The sequence below is a fragment of the Chrysemys picta genome, chromosome 8, assembly GCF_011386835.1.
Source record: "Chrysemys picta bellii isolate R12L10 chromosome 8, ASM1138683v2, whole genome shotgun sequence".
Classification (NCBI taxonomy): Eukaryota; Metazoa; Chordata; order Testudines; family Emydidae; genus Chrysemys; species Chrysemys picta.
The window spans coordinates 60,484,350-60,500,137 of NC_088798.1; the positions used below are offsets into that span (position 1 = coordinate 60,484,350).

Consider the following 15,788-nt stretch of genomic DNA (forward strand, 5'->3'; position numbering starts at 1 on the left):
AATTTCCAGCTTTTTGGGGGAGTGGGGGGGTGGGCAGGGGATGTCCTCTACTTCTGCTCCTGGGAGAAGGGAGAGCCTGACATCTCTGCTGCTCCCAAGCTAGCTGGGTGGAAGCCTAGGGCTTCCCCTCCCCCTTGTCCCTTCCTCCCTCCTCTTTTTCTGGATGCACAATATCTGTCAGCAGTCAAGTTGAAAAACTAGAAGCAAAAGCACTGGTGAGGAGCTGATAATGAAGATGGAGTAGGAAATGGACAGGTTGGAGGAATGAGTTTATGAGAAGGTATATAGAATCACAGATTTTCAAGCCAGACTCACTGTGATCATAGAATCATAGAAATGTAGGACTGAAAGAAATCTCGAAAAATCATCTAGTCCCATTCCCCAAACTGAGGCAGGACTAAGTATTATCAAGGCCATCCCTTACAGGTGTTTGTCTAACCTGTTCTTAAAAATCTCCAATAACAGAGATTCCACAACCTCCCTAGGCAATTTATTCCAGTGCTTAACTACCCTGATTGTTAGGAAGTTTTTCCTGATGTCTAACCTAAATCTCCCCTGCAGCAATTTAAGCTCATTGCTTCTTGTCCTGTCCTCAGTAGCTAAGAAGAATAATGTATCACCCTTCTCCTTACAACAACCTTTTAATACTTGAAGACTGTTATGTCCCCCAACTCAGTCTTCTCTTCTCCAGACTAAACAAACCTTTTTTTCCCCTCAATCTTTCCTTATGTCATGTTTTCTAGACCTTTAATAATTTTTATTGCTCTCCTCGGGACTTTCTCCAATCTGTCCACATCTTTTCCGAAGTGCAGCCCAGAACTGGACACAATACTCCAGTGGAGGCCTTATCAGAGCTGAGAAGAGTAGAAAAATTACTTCTTGTGACTTGTTTACAACACTCCTGCTAATACATCCCAGAATGAGGTTTGCTTTTTTCTGCAACAGTATTACAATGTTGACTCATATTTAGTTTGTGATCCAGTATAACTCCAGATCCTTTTCTGCAGTACTCCTTCCTACGCAGTCATTTCCCATTTTGTATTTCTGCAATTGATTATTCCTTACTAAGTGTAGTACATGGCATTTGTCCTTATTGAATTTAATCCTATTTAATTCAGACCATTTCTCCAGTTTGTCAAGATAATTTTGAATTTTAATCCTGTCCTCCAAAGCGCTTGCAACCCCTCTGAGCTTAGTATTGTCTGCACACTTTATAAGTGCACTCTCTATGCCATTATCAAAATCATTTATGAAGATATTGAATAGAACCAGACCCAAATCAGATCTCTGCAGGTTCCCACTTAACATGCCCTTCTAGCTTGATTGTGAACCATTGATAACTACTCTCTGAGTATCATTTTGTCTTAAGATCTAGGCTATATTTCTCTAGTTTCTTTATGAGAAGCTCATGTGAGACCGTATCAAAGCCTTACTAAAGTCAAGATATACGACATCTATGCTTTCCCCCATCCAGAAGGCTTGTTACCCTGTCAAAGAAGGATATTAGATTGTTTTGACACGATTTGTTCTTTTCAAATCTATGTTTACTGTTACTTATTACCTTATTTTCTTCTAGGTGCTTACAAATTGCTTATGTGATTATTTGCTCCATTATCTTTCTGGGTATCCAAGTTAAGCTGACTGGTCTACAATTCCCTGGGTTGTCCTTATTCCCCTTTTTATAGATCTAATCAAATGCCTTGGTTAGGTCGATGAATGCCATGAACAGTTCCTGGTGTTGCTCTACTCACTTCTCCTGAATCGGTCGTGCCACGAAGATCATGTCAATTGTGCCTTGTAATATCACAGCATGAATTGGGCTCCTCAGCCACTTAGAAACCCACCAATGAACCCCCTTGGCAGACATCATCCTCACATCAAGGGATACCCGAAGAGTTTATATATAGGTATTATATTTGCCCTTTTTCAGTCTTCAGGTATCTCTCCGATCCTCCACTAGTTCTCAAAGGTAATCGCTAATGGCTCAGAGATCTCTTCAGTCAGTTCCTTAAGTGTTCTAGGATGTATTTCCTCAGGCCCTGCCGACTTGAAGACATCAAACTCGTCTAAGTAATTCTTAACTTGTTCTGCTATTTTAGCCTCCGATCCTACTTCATTTATACTGTTGTTCTCTATGTTAGTCATTGATCAATGCTAACTTTTTTGGTGAAAACAAACAAAAAAAGGCATTTAACTCTTCAGCCATTGCTGCATTTTCTATTATTGTCTTTTCCTCCTCATTTAGTAATGGGTGTACCCCATCTCTGGTCTGCCTCTTAAATAAAAAATATAAATAAATATATGGAGATATACCTATCTCATAGAGCAGGAAGGGACCCTGAAAGGTCATCGAGTCCAGCCCCTTGCCTTCACTAGCAGGACCAAGTATTGATTTTTGCCCCAGATCCCTAAGTGGCCCCCTCAAGGACTGAACTCACAACCCTGGGTTTAGCAGGCCAATGCTCAAACCACTGAGCTCTCTCTCCCCCCTTCCCATGTATTTGTAAAATGCTTTCTTGTTACCCTTTATATTCTAGCTAGTTTAATCTCATTTTGTGCCTTGGCCTTTCTAATTTTGTCTCTACCTACTAGTGTTTTTTTTAATACTCATTCTTTGTAATTCGACCTCATTTCCACTTCTTGTATGAATCTTATTTGAGTTTTAGGTCATTGAAGATCTCTTGGTTAAGCCAGGGTAGCTGCTTACCATACTTCCTATCTTTCATACGCATAGGTATGGTTTGCTTTTGTGCCATTAATAATTATATCTCTTTGAAAAACTGCCAACTGTCCTTAACTCTTTTTTCCCTTAGGGCTGGTCCACACTAACCCCCCACTTCGAACTAAGATACGCAACTTCAGCTACGTTATTCACGTAGCTGAAGTCGAACTATCTTAGTTTGAACTTACTGCGGGTCCACACGTGGCAGGCAGGCTCCCCCGTCGACTCCGCGTACTCCTCTCGCCGAGCAGGAGTACTGGCGTCGACGGCGAGCACTTCCGGGATCGATTTATCGCGTCTAGACAAGACATGATAAATCGATCCCAGAAGATCGATTGCTTACCGCCGGACCCGGAGGTAAGTATAGACATACCCTTAGACTTGCTTCCCACATGACCAGGGCCGGCTCTAACTTTTTTGACGCCCCAGGCAAAAAAAAAAGAGCGCCGCTGCCCCGCCGTACCCCCCCCGAGTGCCGCCGTACCCGCCCCCAGCGCCGCACAGCCAAAATCCCCGCCCCCCAGCACCACGCGCCCGAAGCCCCGCCCCATGCGCTGCGCAAGCCACCGCCCCCCCAGCACCGCGCAGCCGAAATCCCCGCCCCCCAGCACCACGCGCCCAAAGCCCCGCCCCCGAGGGCTGCGCACGCCCCCGCCCCCCCCCAGTGCCGTGTTACCCGAAGCCCCTGCCCCCCTCTGAGCGCCGCGCCAGCCCCCGCTCCCCCTCCGAGCGCCGCGCCAGCCCCCGCTCCCCCTCCGAGCGCCGCGCCAAGCCCCCGCTTCCCCCGAACGCTGCATCAAGCCCCCGCCCCCTCCGAGTGCCGTGCCGCGCCGCACCAGCCCCCGCCCCCCCTCCGAACGCCACGCCAAGCCAAGCCCCCACTCCCCTCCGAGCGCTGTGCCGTGCCAACCCCCCCGCCCACCTCCGAGCACCATGCCGCGCCAACCCCCCCACCCACCTCCGAGTGTCGCGCCAAGCCCCCGCCCCCCCATCCGAGCGCCGCGCCAGCCCTCGCCCCCTCCGAGCGCTGCGCCGCCCGAAGCCCCACCCCCCCAAGCGCCGCGCCGTGGAAACAAAAATACCCTCCAGCGCTGCCCCTACGAACCAAATAAATAAATAAATAAATAAATAAATACATAAGCCACACCCCCCCCGAGCACCGCCCCGCCCCAAGGTGCTGCCCCAAGCATGTGCTTGGTGGGCTGGTGCCTGGAGCCGGCCCTGCACAGGACCTTACCTACCAATTCTCTGAGTTTGCTGAAGTCTGCCTTCTTAAAGTCCACTGTCTTTATTCTGCTGTTTTCCCTCCTACTGTTGCTTAAAATCAAGAACTCAATCATTTCGTGATCGCTTTCACCCAAGCTGCCTTCCACCTTCAGATTCTCAACTAGTTCCTCCTTGTTTGTCAGAATTAAATCCAGAGTAGCCCCTGCCCTAGTGGCTTTCTCCACTTTCTGTACAAGAAGTTGTCTCCAATGCATTCCAAGAACGAGTTGGATAATCTGTACCCTGCTGCAGTTGTCTAGATAGTTGAAGTCCCCCATCATCATCATCAAGTCCTGTATTTTGAATGATTTTGTTAGTTGTTTAAAAAAAGTATCATCCATGTCTTCTTCCTGGTTGGTGGTCTATTAGAAACCCCTATCATGATATCACCCTTGTTCTATACCACTTGTATCCTTACGCAGAGACTTTCAAACGATCTGCCTTACACTTCTGTCTCAATCTTGGTGCAAGTGAATACATCTTTAACATACAAGGCAACACCTCTTCCCGAACTGTCCTTCCTGAACAAGCTGTATCAGTCTATACCAATATCATCTAGTGTGATCTCCTGCACAGCACAGGCCATAGGACTTCCCTGAATTAACTCCTGTTTGAATTACAGTAGATCTTTTAGCAAAACATCCAATCTTGATTTTAAAATGGCCAGTGATGGAGAATCCACGACAACCCTTGGTAAGTTGTTCCAGTGATTAATTACCTTCACTGTTAAAAATGTATGCCTTATTTTCAGTCTAAATTTGTCTAGCTTCAACTTCCATACATTTGCTCTTGTTATACCTTCACTAGCTTGAAGAGCCTTGTACTATCAAATTTCTGTTCCCCATATAGGTATGTATAGACTGATCAAGTCACCCCTTAACCTTCTTTTTGATAAGTTAAATAAACTGAGCTCCTTGAGACTATTACTGGAAGGCATGTTTTCCATTCCTTTAATCATTCTTGTGACTCTTCTCTGAACCCTCTCCACTTTATCAACATCTTCCTTGAATTGTGGACACCAGAACTAGACACAGTATTCCAGTAGCGATAACACTGGTGCCAAATACAGATCTAATATATAACTTCTATACTCCTACTCGATTTTCCCAGTTATACATCTAAACATCACACTAGCCCTTTGACCACAGCATCACACTGGGAGCGCATGTTCAGCTGATCATCCACCAAGAGTTTGTCAGAGTCTCTGCTTCCCAGGATAAAATACTGCATCCTGTAAGTACGGTCTGCATTCTTTTTTCTTAGATGTATGAATTTGGCTATACTGAAATGCATATCTGCATGCACCCAGCTTACCAAGCAATCCAGATCACACTCAATCAGTGACCTGTCCTCTTTATTATTTACCACTCCAATCTTTGTGTCATCTGAAAACTTAGTAAGTAATGATTTTGTGTTTTCTTCCAGATCATTGATAAAAACTAGGGCTGTCGATTAATCACAGTTAACTCACGCGATTAACTAAAAAAATTTATTGAGATTAAAAAAATTAATCATGATTAATAGCCGTTTTAATCGCATTGTTAAACAATAGAATACCAATTGAAATGTATTAAATATTTTGGATGTCTTTCTACATTTTCATATATATAGTATTTTGTGTTATAATTGAAATCAAAGTATTTTTATTACAAATATTTGCACTGTAAAAATGATAAACAAAAGAAATAATGTTTTTCAATTCTCCTCATATAAGTACTGTAGTGCAATCTCTGTCATGAAATTGCAATTTACAAATATAGATTTTTTTTTTTGTTATATAACTGCACTCAAAAACAAAACGTAAAACTTCAGAGCCTACAAGTCCGCTGACTCCTACTTATTGTTCAGCCAATTGCTAAGACAAACAAGTTTGTTTACATTTATGGGAGATAATGCTGCCCTCTTCTTATTTATAATGTCACCAGAAAGCGAGAACAGGCATTTACATAGCACTTTTGTAGCCAGCATTGCAAGATATTTACATGCCAGGTATGCTAAACATTCATATGCCCCTTCATGCTTCGGCCACCATTCCAGGGGACATGCTTCCATGCTGATGACACTCGTTAAAAAAATAATTCATTAATTAAATTAGTGACTGAACTCCTTGGGGAAGAATTGTATGTCCCCTGCTGTGTTTTATGCACATTCTGCCATATATTTCATGTTATAGAAGTCTCGGATGATGACCCAGCACATGTTGTTCATTGTAAGAAACACTTTCACTGCAGATTTCACAAAACGCAAAGAAGGTACCAATGTGAGATTTCTAAAGATAGTACAGCACTCGACCCAAGGTTTAAGAATCTGAAGTGCCAAAATCTGAGAGGGACGAGATGTGGAGTATGCTTTCAGAAGTCTTAAAAAAGCAACACTCTGATGCGGAAACTACAGAACCCAAACCACCAAAAAAGAAAATCAACCTTCTGCTGGTGGCATCTGACTCAGATAATAAAAATGAACATGCGTCAGTCCGCAATGCTTGGATTGTATCGAGCAGAACCCGTCATCAGCATGGACGCATGTGCCCTGCAATGGTGGTTGAAGCATGGAGAGACACAGGAATCTTTAGCGCATCTGGCATGTAAATATCTTGCGACCCGGCTACAACAGTGCAAAGAGAACGCTTGTTCTCATTGTAAACAAGAAGTGGGCAGGATTATCTCCTGAAAATGTAAACAAACTTGTTTGTCTGAGCGATTGTCTGAACAAGAAGTAGGACTGTGTGGACTTGCAGGCTCTAAAATTTTCCATTGTTTAATTTTTGAATGCATTATTTTTTTTTTTTACATAATTCTACATTTGTAAGTTCAACTTTCATGATAAAAGAGATTGGACTATAGTGCTTATATTACATGAATTGAAAAATACTATTTATTTTGTTTTTTTTACAGTGCAAATACTTGTATTCAAAAATAAATATAAAGTGAGCACTGTACACTTTGTATTCTGTGTTGTAATTGAAATAAATATATTTGAAAATATAGAAAACATCCAAAACTATTTAAATAAATGCTATTCTATTATTGTTAAACATTGTGATTAATCGCCCTAATAAAAACATTAAATAGCATTGGGCCAAGCATAGGCGCCAACTCCGGGGGGTGCTCTGGGGCTGGAGCACCCCTGGGGAAAAATTAGTGGATGCTCCGCACCCACCGGCAGCCATGCTCCCCCCTCCTCGCCCTCCCCCGGCCCCAGCACACCACGTCCCCACCCCTCACCTTCCCTCCCAGCGCTTCCCACCACCTAACAGCTGTTTGGCGGCGCTTAGGACTTTCCAGGAGGGACAGGGAGGAGCGGGGATGCGGCACGCTCAGTGGAGGAGGCCGAGAAGAGGCGAGGCAGGGGGTGGGGACTTGGGGGAAGGGGTGGAATGGGGGCAGGAAAGGGGCGGGGACTTTGGGGAAGGGGTTGAATGGGGGCAGTGCAGAGGTGGGGCCAGGGGCAGGTTGAGCACCCACCGGGAAGAGGGGAAGTCGGCGCCTATGAGGCCAAGAACTGATCACTGCAGGACCCCACTAGAAACACTGATGATGAGTCCCCATTTACAATCACATGTTGAGACCTATCACTTAGCCATATTTAATCCATTTGATTAAAAACTCCATGCTGGAGTGTTTTGTGCATTGTTCTAGTTTCTTCGTTATAATGTTGTGTGGTACCAAGTCAAATACCTTACTGAAGTCTAATACTATTCCCTTTTTATCAACCAAATTTATAATCTCATCCAAAAAAAGTTATACAAGATCTATTTTCCACAAAACCGTGTTGATTGGCATTAATATGTTACTCTTCTTTAATTATTAATTGAATTCTGTATCAGTAGTTTCATCATTTTTCCCAAGATTAATTTCAGGCTGACAGACATTTAATAACCCAGGTTATCCTGTTTATCCTTTTTAAATAGCGGCATATTAGCTTTCTTCTAGTTCTTTGGAACTGTCCCAAGACTCATTGAAAAACAATATTAACATTTCAGTGAGCTCCTTGGCCAACACATTTTAAACTCTTGAATGCAAACTATCTGGACTTGATGATTTTAAAATGTCTAAATTTAGTAGCTGATGTTTAACATTTTACTAGATTACTGTTGGAATAGAAAGAATATCGCCATCATTATATAAATTTCAATATATCATCCAGCTATTTCCCAAATATAGAACAGAAATATTAATTGAACACTTCTGCCTTCCTGCATTATAATAGACAATTCTACCATTTCTGTTTAGTAATGGAGTGGAGGACGAGACAAGTAACAGGGAGAGGGAAGGGGAGTGGCAGAGGTAGTGCCTAGGCAGTTATTCATTCTGCACACCAAAAAAAAATAGAAGGGAATACTGGATGCAACCCCCACTCCCTTGCAAAAGGGGTCCCTAGGAAAAGGTGCAAGCCCCGTCTTTAGGAGCATGGATCACTATGTCAGAGGTCCCCCAGTGATGCCACCCCAGCAAAAGTCTTTTGGGGGGCACAGGTTGTAACTACTTCCCCCCACCCCATCCTTATAAAAGGAGGGAGACACAATTAACACACTTCTGGCTGCCTACCAGAATAGGTATATATTGTTTAAAGCAGAAATTTAAGATCTCTTGGGGTGTAAAAATATGAAGTGTGTGTGAAATTTGTCACCTGCTCAAACTGGCTTTAGACAAGTGACTTATATAAATATTTGGGGAATGGAATCCTCCTCTCCAACCCACAGAACACCTGCACAGCCACTACATTTCTCAAACAGTGAAGTTTTAGCAAGTGGATCCATAAAGTTTGTAAATCTACTGGTTATCCAGCCACCCCATCTAGGCCCACATGCAACTCCACTCTGACCTGTCCTGGAGAGAACTGCCAAAGAATGCAGCACTCCCTGCATGACCTCTCTTTGGCCTGTTCCCCATGCAGCAGAATCATAGCTCTCTTGCTCTCTTTGCAAACCTGTGAAAGAGGCAGATACGAGCCCCCGGTTTTTGATAACTGGATAAAATCAAATATTGTAAAGGGTAAAGGGAAAGACCTTTGTACTGGTTACACTCGGTTACATTAAATCAGATCTCAGAAGTTTTTTTTTTACTGTGTATCACAGGGGTGGGCAAACTACGGCCCGCGGGCTAAATCCAGCCCACCAGCCATTTTAATCTGGCCCTCGAGCTCCTGCTGGGGAGCGGGGTCTGGGGCTTGCCCCACGCCAGCTGGAGAGCAGGGTCGGAGGCCCCACCACGCAGCTCCCGGAGGCAGCGGGATGGCCCCCCCTCCAGCTCCTACACTTAGGGGCAGCCAGGGGCCTCCACTCTGCATGCTACCCCCACTCCAAGCACCGCCCCCGCAGCTCCCATTGGCCAGGAACCGCAGCCAATGGAGCCAGAGAAGGGACACGCCGCTGCTTCTGGGAGCCGCTTGAGGTAAGCGCCGCCCACAGCCTGCACCCCTGAGCCTCTCCCTGTGCCCCAACCCCTTTCCCCCTCCCACCCTCCAAACCCCTTGGTCCCAGACCGGAGCACCCTCCTACACCCCAAACTCCTCATCCCCAGTCCCACTACAGAGCCTGCACCCCGCCAGAGCCCTACACCCCACTCTCCTGCCCCAGTCTCCACCCCCCCATACCCTGAACTCCTCATTTCTGGCCCCACCCTGGAGCCTGCACCCCCAACCAGAGCCCTCACCCCCTCCTGTACCTCAACCCCAATTTTGTGAGCATTCATGGCCTGCCATACAATTTCTATTCCCAGATGTGGCCCTAGGGTGACGAGATGTCCCGATTTTATAGGGACAGTCCCGATTTTTGGGTCTTTTTCTTATATAGGCTCCGATTTTTCACATTTGCTGTTTGGTCATCCTATGTGGCCCACAGGCCAAAAAGTCTGCACACCCCTGGTGTATCAGCTCAAATTGCATGTTGAAAGTCATAGGATAGCCAGTAACTGACTATTTTAGGGCAAACATGTCAGTTTGCAATAGGATACATAAACTTGCAAGAAGCAATTTGATGAGATATAACTCAGCATAACTAATAATCCCACAGCTTCACCAAAATAATTCCTGATGACAAAAAGAAAAGAAAATCTAATCTTATTTTCCACCCCTGGCTGAAAATTACAATGGTGGAAGAACATAACTGCTCTAGCTGTGATGCCCCACTTTGGATCTCTCCATTGTGACAGGTCCGTGTTTTGTGCCCGGGAACAAGTTACTTCACTTAGTGCCTCAGCTTCTTCATCTATAAATTAGGACTGATGATACCCTTCTCCATCAGGTGCTTTGAGATCTATGAGTGAAAGTGCTATGTAAGAGTTAAGTGTTATTTGTGGGAGTCAGATGCCCTACTCTCTGAGTAGCTGCTGCAGGGAGGCTCTTTGCTACTGTCACTGCAGAACTGGCTCTGGAGGCTCATACTGCCCTGGCAGCTCTCTTCTGCAGACCAAGTGACAAAACTCAATTGCCCTGTGCCTCTACTGCAACAGACCTGTGAGATTGTACTGCCCATCAGCAAAGCTGACTTGAGATCGTACTATTCCCACAGTCTCACTTGAGGAGATACAGAATATGAAGTTTCAAGATCTACTTTAGTAGGTCTAATCCTGAAGAACACTGAAAATTACATCTCTAATTCAAAATAAGTTTTAAGATCTTACTGACCACTAATTTGAACCAGACCAAAGTTACAAGGGAGTAAAATCACAGCAAAAATCTCAAACAACTTTTTTTTTTTTTAAACAGAAAAAAAACTGTCCACACCTTACATATCTTGTATAGCGATTCCTGCCCGTCTCCTCCTGTGTCTTTGAAATAGTCATGTGCTGGAAATGTTCGATGAATGTCTCGTGTAATGACACTCTCCTGGGCAGAGTCCTAGTGAGAGAAAAAAAATACTATTAGCACAATTACAGTATAATTAAATATGCAGAATGTAAAATTATATCTGCAGTCAACATGGTTACATCACATAACTGCCTTACTGACTTGTCCCCCAAAAATGCACTTAAAAAAAATTCCACTCCTATAACCAGTAGGCAGCTGCTTTACTAAGAGCAACGTGGCAAGTTTTTCTTCCTCCAGGCTTCGGGTCCAAAAAGCTTAAACTCTGGTAGCACTTTAAGGAAATGGTTAGTCATTTAATTGTAGTTGCTTTTTCCCTGGAAATGTTGAGTACTATATCCCTCTGAATATCAAGAAAACAGAATCAGACTGCCTTGAGCAACCTTACAGATGCATTTCTTCAAAACATATCAAGCCAACAGCAAAACAGTGCTAATTACAAATTAAAACTAGTAGTTTGAACCTGGCTGTTTGAAAATACTTAAAATTGACCATTCAATGCTCTGAAGAAAAAAAAAAAAGCAGAAAATGTTGTTATACTAGAATCCATAATGACCACACGCGACTATTCATCCTGCCTCTCTCAAAACAGAAATAAGAAAGGATTACGTGAATGTCAGACAAGTCCATACTTTCTCTTGCTACCCCGTACCTCTTTAATACAGCTGAATTTTCATGCTGGCTAGTAATTAGATCTGTCTGTTTGTGTGCAAAAGGAAGGAGACTGCTTGGAAAGCTATGCGTCTTTCAAAAAACATCCAAATTATTGCAAATCAATCCTGAGAAAATTCTACTAGCATATACCAAGCAGAGATGCCAACCTGGTTCTGAGACTTTTAGGGATGTTTGTGAAAATAATTAGGAAGGAATTGGGGAGTTCGCTTGGACCTCTCTCTCCCCTCTTCCTGCAGAAACTGGGAACTCTCCCTCTCCCCATAGGCGCCAACTTCCCCTTAGTACGGTGGGTACTTGACACCCCCCCGGCCACGCCCCTTCCCTGCCTCTTCCCGCCCCTGCACCGCCATTGCCCCACCCCCATTCCACTCCTTCCCCCAAGTCCCCACCCTGTCCCGCCTCTTCTCCACCTCCTCCCCTAAGAATGCCGCATCCCGCTCCTTCCCCTCCCTCCCAGAAAGTCCAAAGTGCTGTTAGGCAGCGGGAAGCGCTGGGAGGGAGGGGGAGGAGTGGGGACGCAGCACGTTCGGGGGAGAAGGAGGCGAGGAGGGGGTGGGGGGAGCTTGGCTGCCGGTGTGTGCTAAGCACCTGCTAATTTTTCCCCGTGGGTGCTCCAACCCTGGAGTACCCACGGAGTCGGCGCCTCTTTTTCCTGTCTATGCCCATGGGCTGTGAGATACCTGGGCGGGGAAAAAAAAAAAAAAGTCGAGTGCTGCCGTCGGAGTGAAATATCAGGACAAATTGCGTCCCGACCATAGATCGGTCGGGATACAGGACAAACACCTAAAAATCAGAACGGTCCCGATTTTATCGGGATGTCTGGTCACCCTATATCAGAAGCACACTACGCAGTGTGCGTATTGCCAGAGGGGTGGTGGAGAAGAATGCCCTCCCTGGTGCCACAGCACTATTTGCTGTGTTTGTCAGATCCCGGTGGTGGTGAGTGAGACAGACAGACAGACAGACATACACACACGCAAAATTAGTAGATTTGCACCTGAATTAATAATTTCATAATTACATGTAAAAATCAGGAGGATTGTGGAAAATTAGGGAGGGTTTGGCATCTCTCTACCAGGGAGCTCTAACCAAGCATTGGTGTTATAGCTACAATAACAGGAGAACCTAAACCTCCTTCTATCATAACAACAGCATACTGGGTCACACCAAAGGTCCATCTAGCCCAGTATCTTGTCTTTCGACAGTGGCCAATGCCAGGTGCCCAGGAGGAATGAACAGAACAGTTAATCATCAAGTGAACCATCCCGTCGCCCATTCCCAGATTCTGGCAAACAGAATCTAGGGCCACCATCCATGCCCATCCTGGCTAATAGCCATTGATGGACCGATCCTCCATAAATGTATCTAGTTCTTTTTTGAACCCTCTTATAGTCTTGGCCTTCACAACATCCTCTGGCAAGGAGTTCCACAGGTTGACTGTGCGTTGTGTGAAGAAATACGTCCTTTTGTTTGTTTTAAACGTACTGCCTATTAATTTCATTTGGTGACCCCTAGTTCTTATGTTATGAGAAGGAGTAAATAACACTTCCTTATTTACTTTCTCCAAACCCATCATTATTTTATAGACCTCTATTATATCCCCCCTTAGTTGTCTCTTTTCCAAGCTGAAAAGTCCCAATCTTATTAATCTCTCCTCATATGGAAGCTGTTCCATACCACTAATCATTTTTGTTGCCCTTTTCCAAACCTTTTCCAATTACAATATAGCTTTTTTGAGATGGGGCGACCACATCTCCATGCAGTATTCGAGATGTGGGATTACCATGGATTTATACAGAGGGAATATGATATTTTCTGTTTTATGATCTATCCCTTTCCTAATGATTCCCAACATTCTGTTATCTTTTCTGATTGCTGCTGCACATTGAGGGGATGTTTTCAGAGAAGTATCCACAATGACTCCAAGATCTCTTTCTTGAGTGGTAACAGCTAATTTAGACCCCATCATTTTATATGTAGGCGTGGGATTATGTTTTCCAATGTGCATTACTTTGCATTTATCAACATTGAATTTCATGTGCCATTTCGTTGCCCAGTCACCCAGTTTTGTGAGATCCCTTTGGAACTCTCCACAGTCTGCTTTGGACTTAACTATCTTGAGTAGTTTTGTATCATTTGCAAATTTTGCCACCTCACTGTTTACCCCCTTTTCCGGATCATTTATGAATATGTTGAATAGTACTGGTTCCAGTACAGACCCCCTGGGGGGGACACCACTATTTACCTATCACCATTCTGAAAACTGACCATTTATTCCTACCATTTGTTTCTCATCTTTTAACTAGTTACCAATCCATGAGAGGACCTTCCCTCTTATCCCAGGCCAGCTTACTTTTCTTAAGAGCCTTTGGTGAGGGACCTTGTCAAAGGCTTTCTGAAAATATAAGTATACTATATCTACTGGATCACCCTAGTCCACATGCTTATTGACACTCTCAAAGAATTCTAGTAGATTGGTGAGGCATGATTTCCCTTTACAAAAGCCATGTTGACTCTTCCCCAACAAATTATGTTCATCTATGTGTCTGACAATTCTGTTCTTTACTATAGTTTCAACCAGTTTGCCCGGTACTGAAGTCAGGTTTACTGGCCTGTAATTGCCGGGATCATCTCTGGAGCCCTTTTTAAAAACTGGTATCACATTAGCTATCCTCCAGTTATCTGGTATAGAAGCTGATTTAAATGATAGGTTACAAATCACAGTTAGTAGTTCTGCAATTTCTCATTTGAGTTCCTTCAGAACTCTTAGGTGAATGCCATCTGGTCCTGGTGACTTATTACTGTTTAATTTATCAATTTGTTCCAAAACCTCCTCTAATGACACCTCAGTCTGGGACAGTTCCTCAGATTTGACATCTAAAAAGAATGGCTCAGGTTTGGGAATCTCCATCACATCCTCAGCCATGAAGACTGATGCAAAGAATTCATTTAGTTTCTCTACAATGGCCTTATCGTCCTTGAGTGCTCCTTCAGCATCTCGATCATCCAGTGGCCCCACTCGTTGTTTAGCAGGCTTCCTGCTTTCTGATGTACTTACATTTTTTATGCTATTACTTTTTGAGTCTTTGGCTAGCTGTTCTTCAAATTCTTTTTTGGCCTTTCTAATTATATTTTTACACTTCACTTGCCAGAGTTTATACTCCTTATTTTCCTCACTAGGATTTAACTTCCACTTTTTAAAGGATACCTTTTTGCCTCTCACTGCTTCTTTTACTTTGTTGTTTAGCCACTGTGGCACTTTTTGGTTTGCTTACTAAGTTTTTTAATTTGGGGTATACATTTAAGTTGAGACTCTATTATGGTGTCTTTAAAAAGTTTCCATGCAGCTTGCAGGAATTTCATGTTTGGCACTGTACCTTTTAATTTCTGTTTAACTAACTTCCTCATTTTTGCCAAGTATCAGAGGAGTAGCCCTGTTAGTCTGTATCCACAAAAACAATGAGGAGTTTGGTGGCACCTTAAAGACTAACAGATTTATTTGGACATAAACTTTCGTGGGTAAAAAAACCCACTTCTGCATCTGAAAAAGTGGGATTGTTTTACCCAAGAAAGCTTATGCCCAAATAAATCTGTTAGTGTTTAAGGTGCCATCGGACTCCTTGTTGTTCCTCATTTTTGTGTCGTTCCGTTTTCTGAAATTAAATGCTACCATGATAGGCTGCTGTAGTTTTTTCCCCACCACCGGGATGTTAAATTTAATTAGATTATGGTCACTTTTACCAAGCAGTCCAGCTACATTCACTTCTTGGACCTGATCCTATGCTCCACTTAGGACTAAATCAAGAATTGCCTCTCCTCTTTACGGTATCAAAAAAACTTTATCTTTACATTCAGTCCTGAGGTAACATGTACCCAGTCAATATGGGGATAGTTGAAATCCCCCATTATTATTGAGTTTTTTTATTTTTCTAGCCTCTCTAACCTCCCTGAGCATTTTGCAGTCACTATCACCATCCTAGTCAAGTGGTCAGTAGTATATCCCTACTGCTATATTCTTATTATCCAAGCATGGATAATCTATCCATAAAGATTCTATGGTACAGTTTGGTTCATTTAAGATTTTTATTTGATTTGATTCTACGCTTTCTTTCACATATAGTGCCACTCCTTTCCCCCCCCGCACAACCAGTTCTTCTTTCCAATATATTTTGTACCCTGGTATTATTGTGTCCCATTGATTATTCTCATTCCACCAAGTTTCTGTGATGCCTCAATATCCTCATTTATATACGAGGCACTCTAGTTCACCCATCTTATTATTTAGACTTTTAGCAATTGTATATAAGCACTTAAAACT

At 43.6% G+C, this 15,788-nt stretch overlaps 1 protein-coding gene across 10 annotated transcripts in view; it reads right to left on the bottom strand.

The window, feature by feature from the left end:
• Nucleotides 1-15,788, bottom strand: part of RABGAP1L (RAB GTPase activating protein 1 like) — a 525,894-nt gene that overhangs the window by 151,787 nt on the left and 358,319 nt on the right. For all 10 annotated transcript variants that reach the window (XR_010589791.1, XR_010589793.1, XR_010589792.1 and 7 more), the window contains one exon: nt 10,715-10,828. Coding sequence is in view for 6 of the 10 variants with exons in the window: in XM_065554561.1 (XP_065410633.1) it covers nt 10,715-10,828 (114 nt within the window). In the remaining 4 variants the exon portion in view is untranslated. The remainder of the gene's footprint in view (nt 1-10,714; nt 10,829-15,788) is intronic.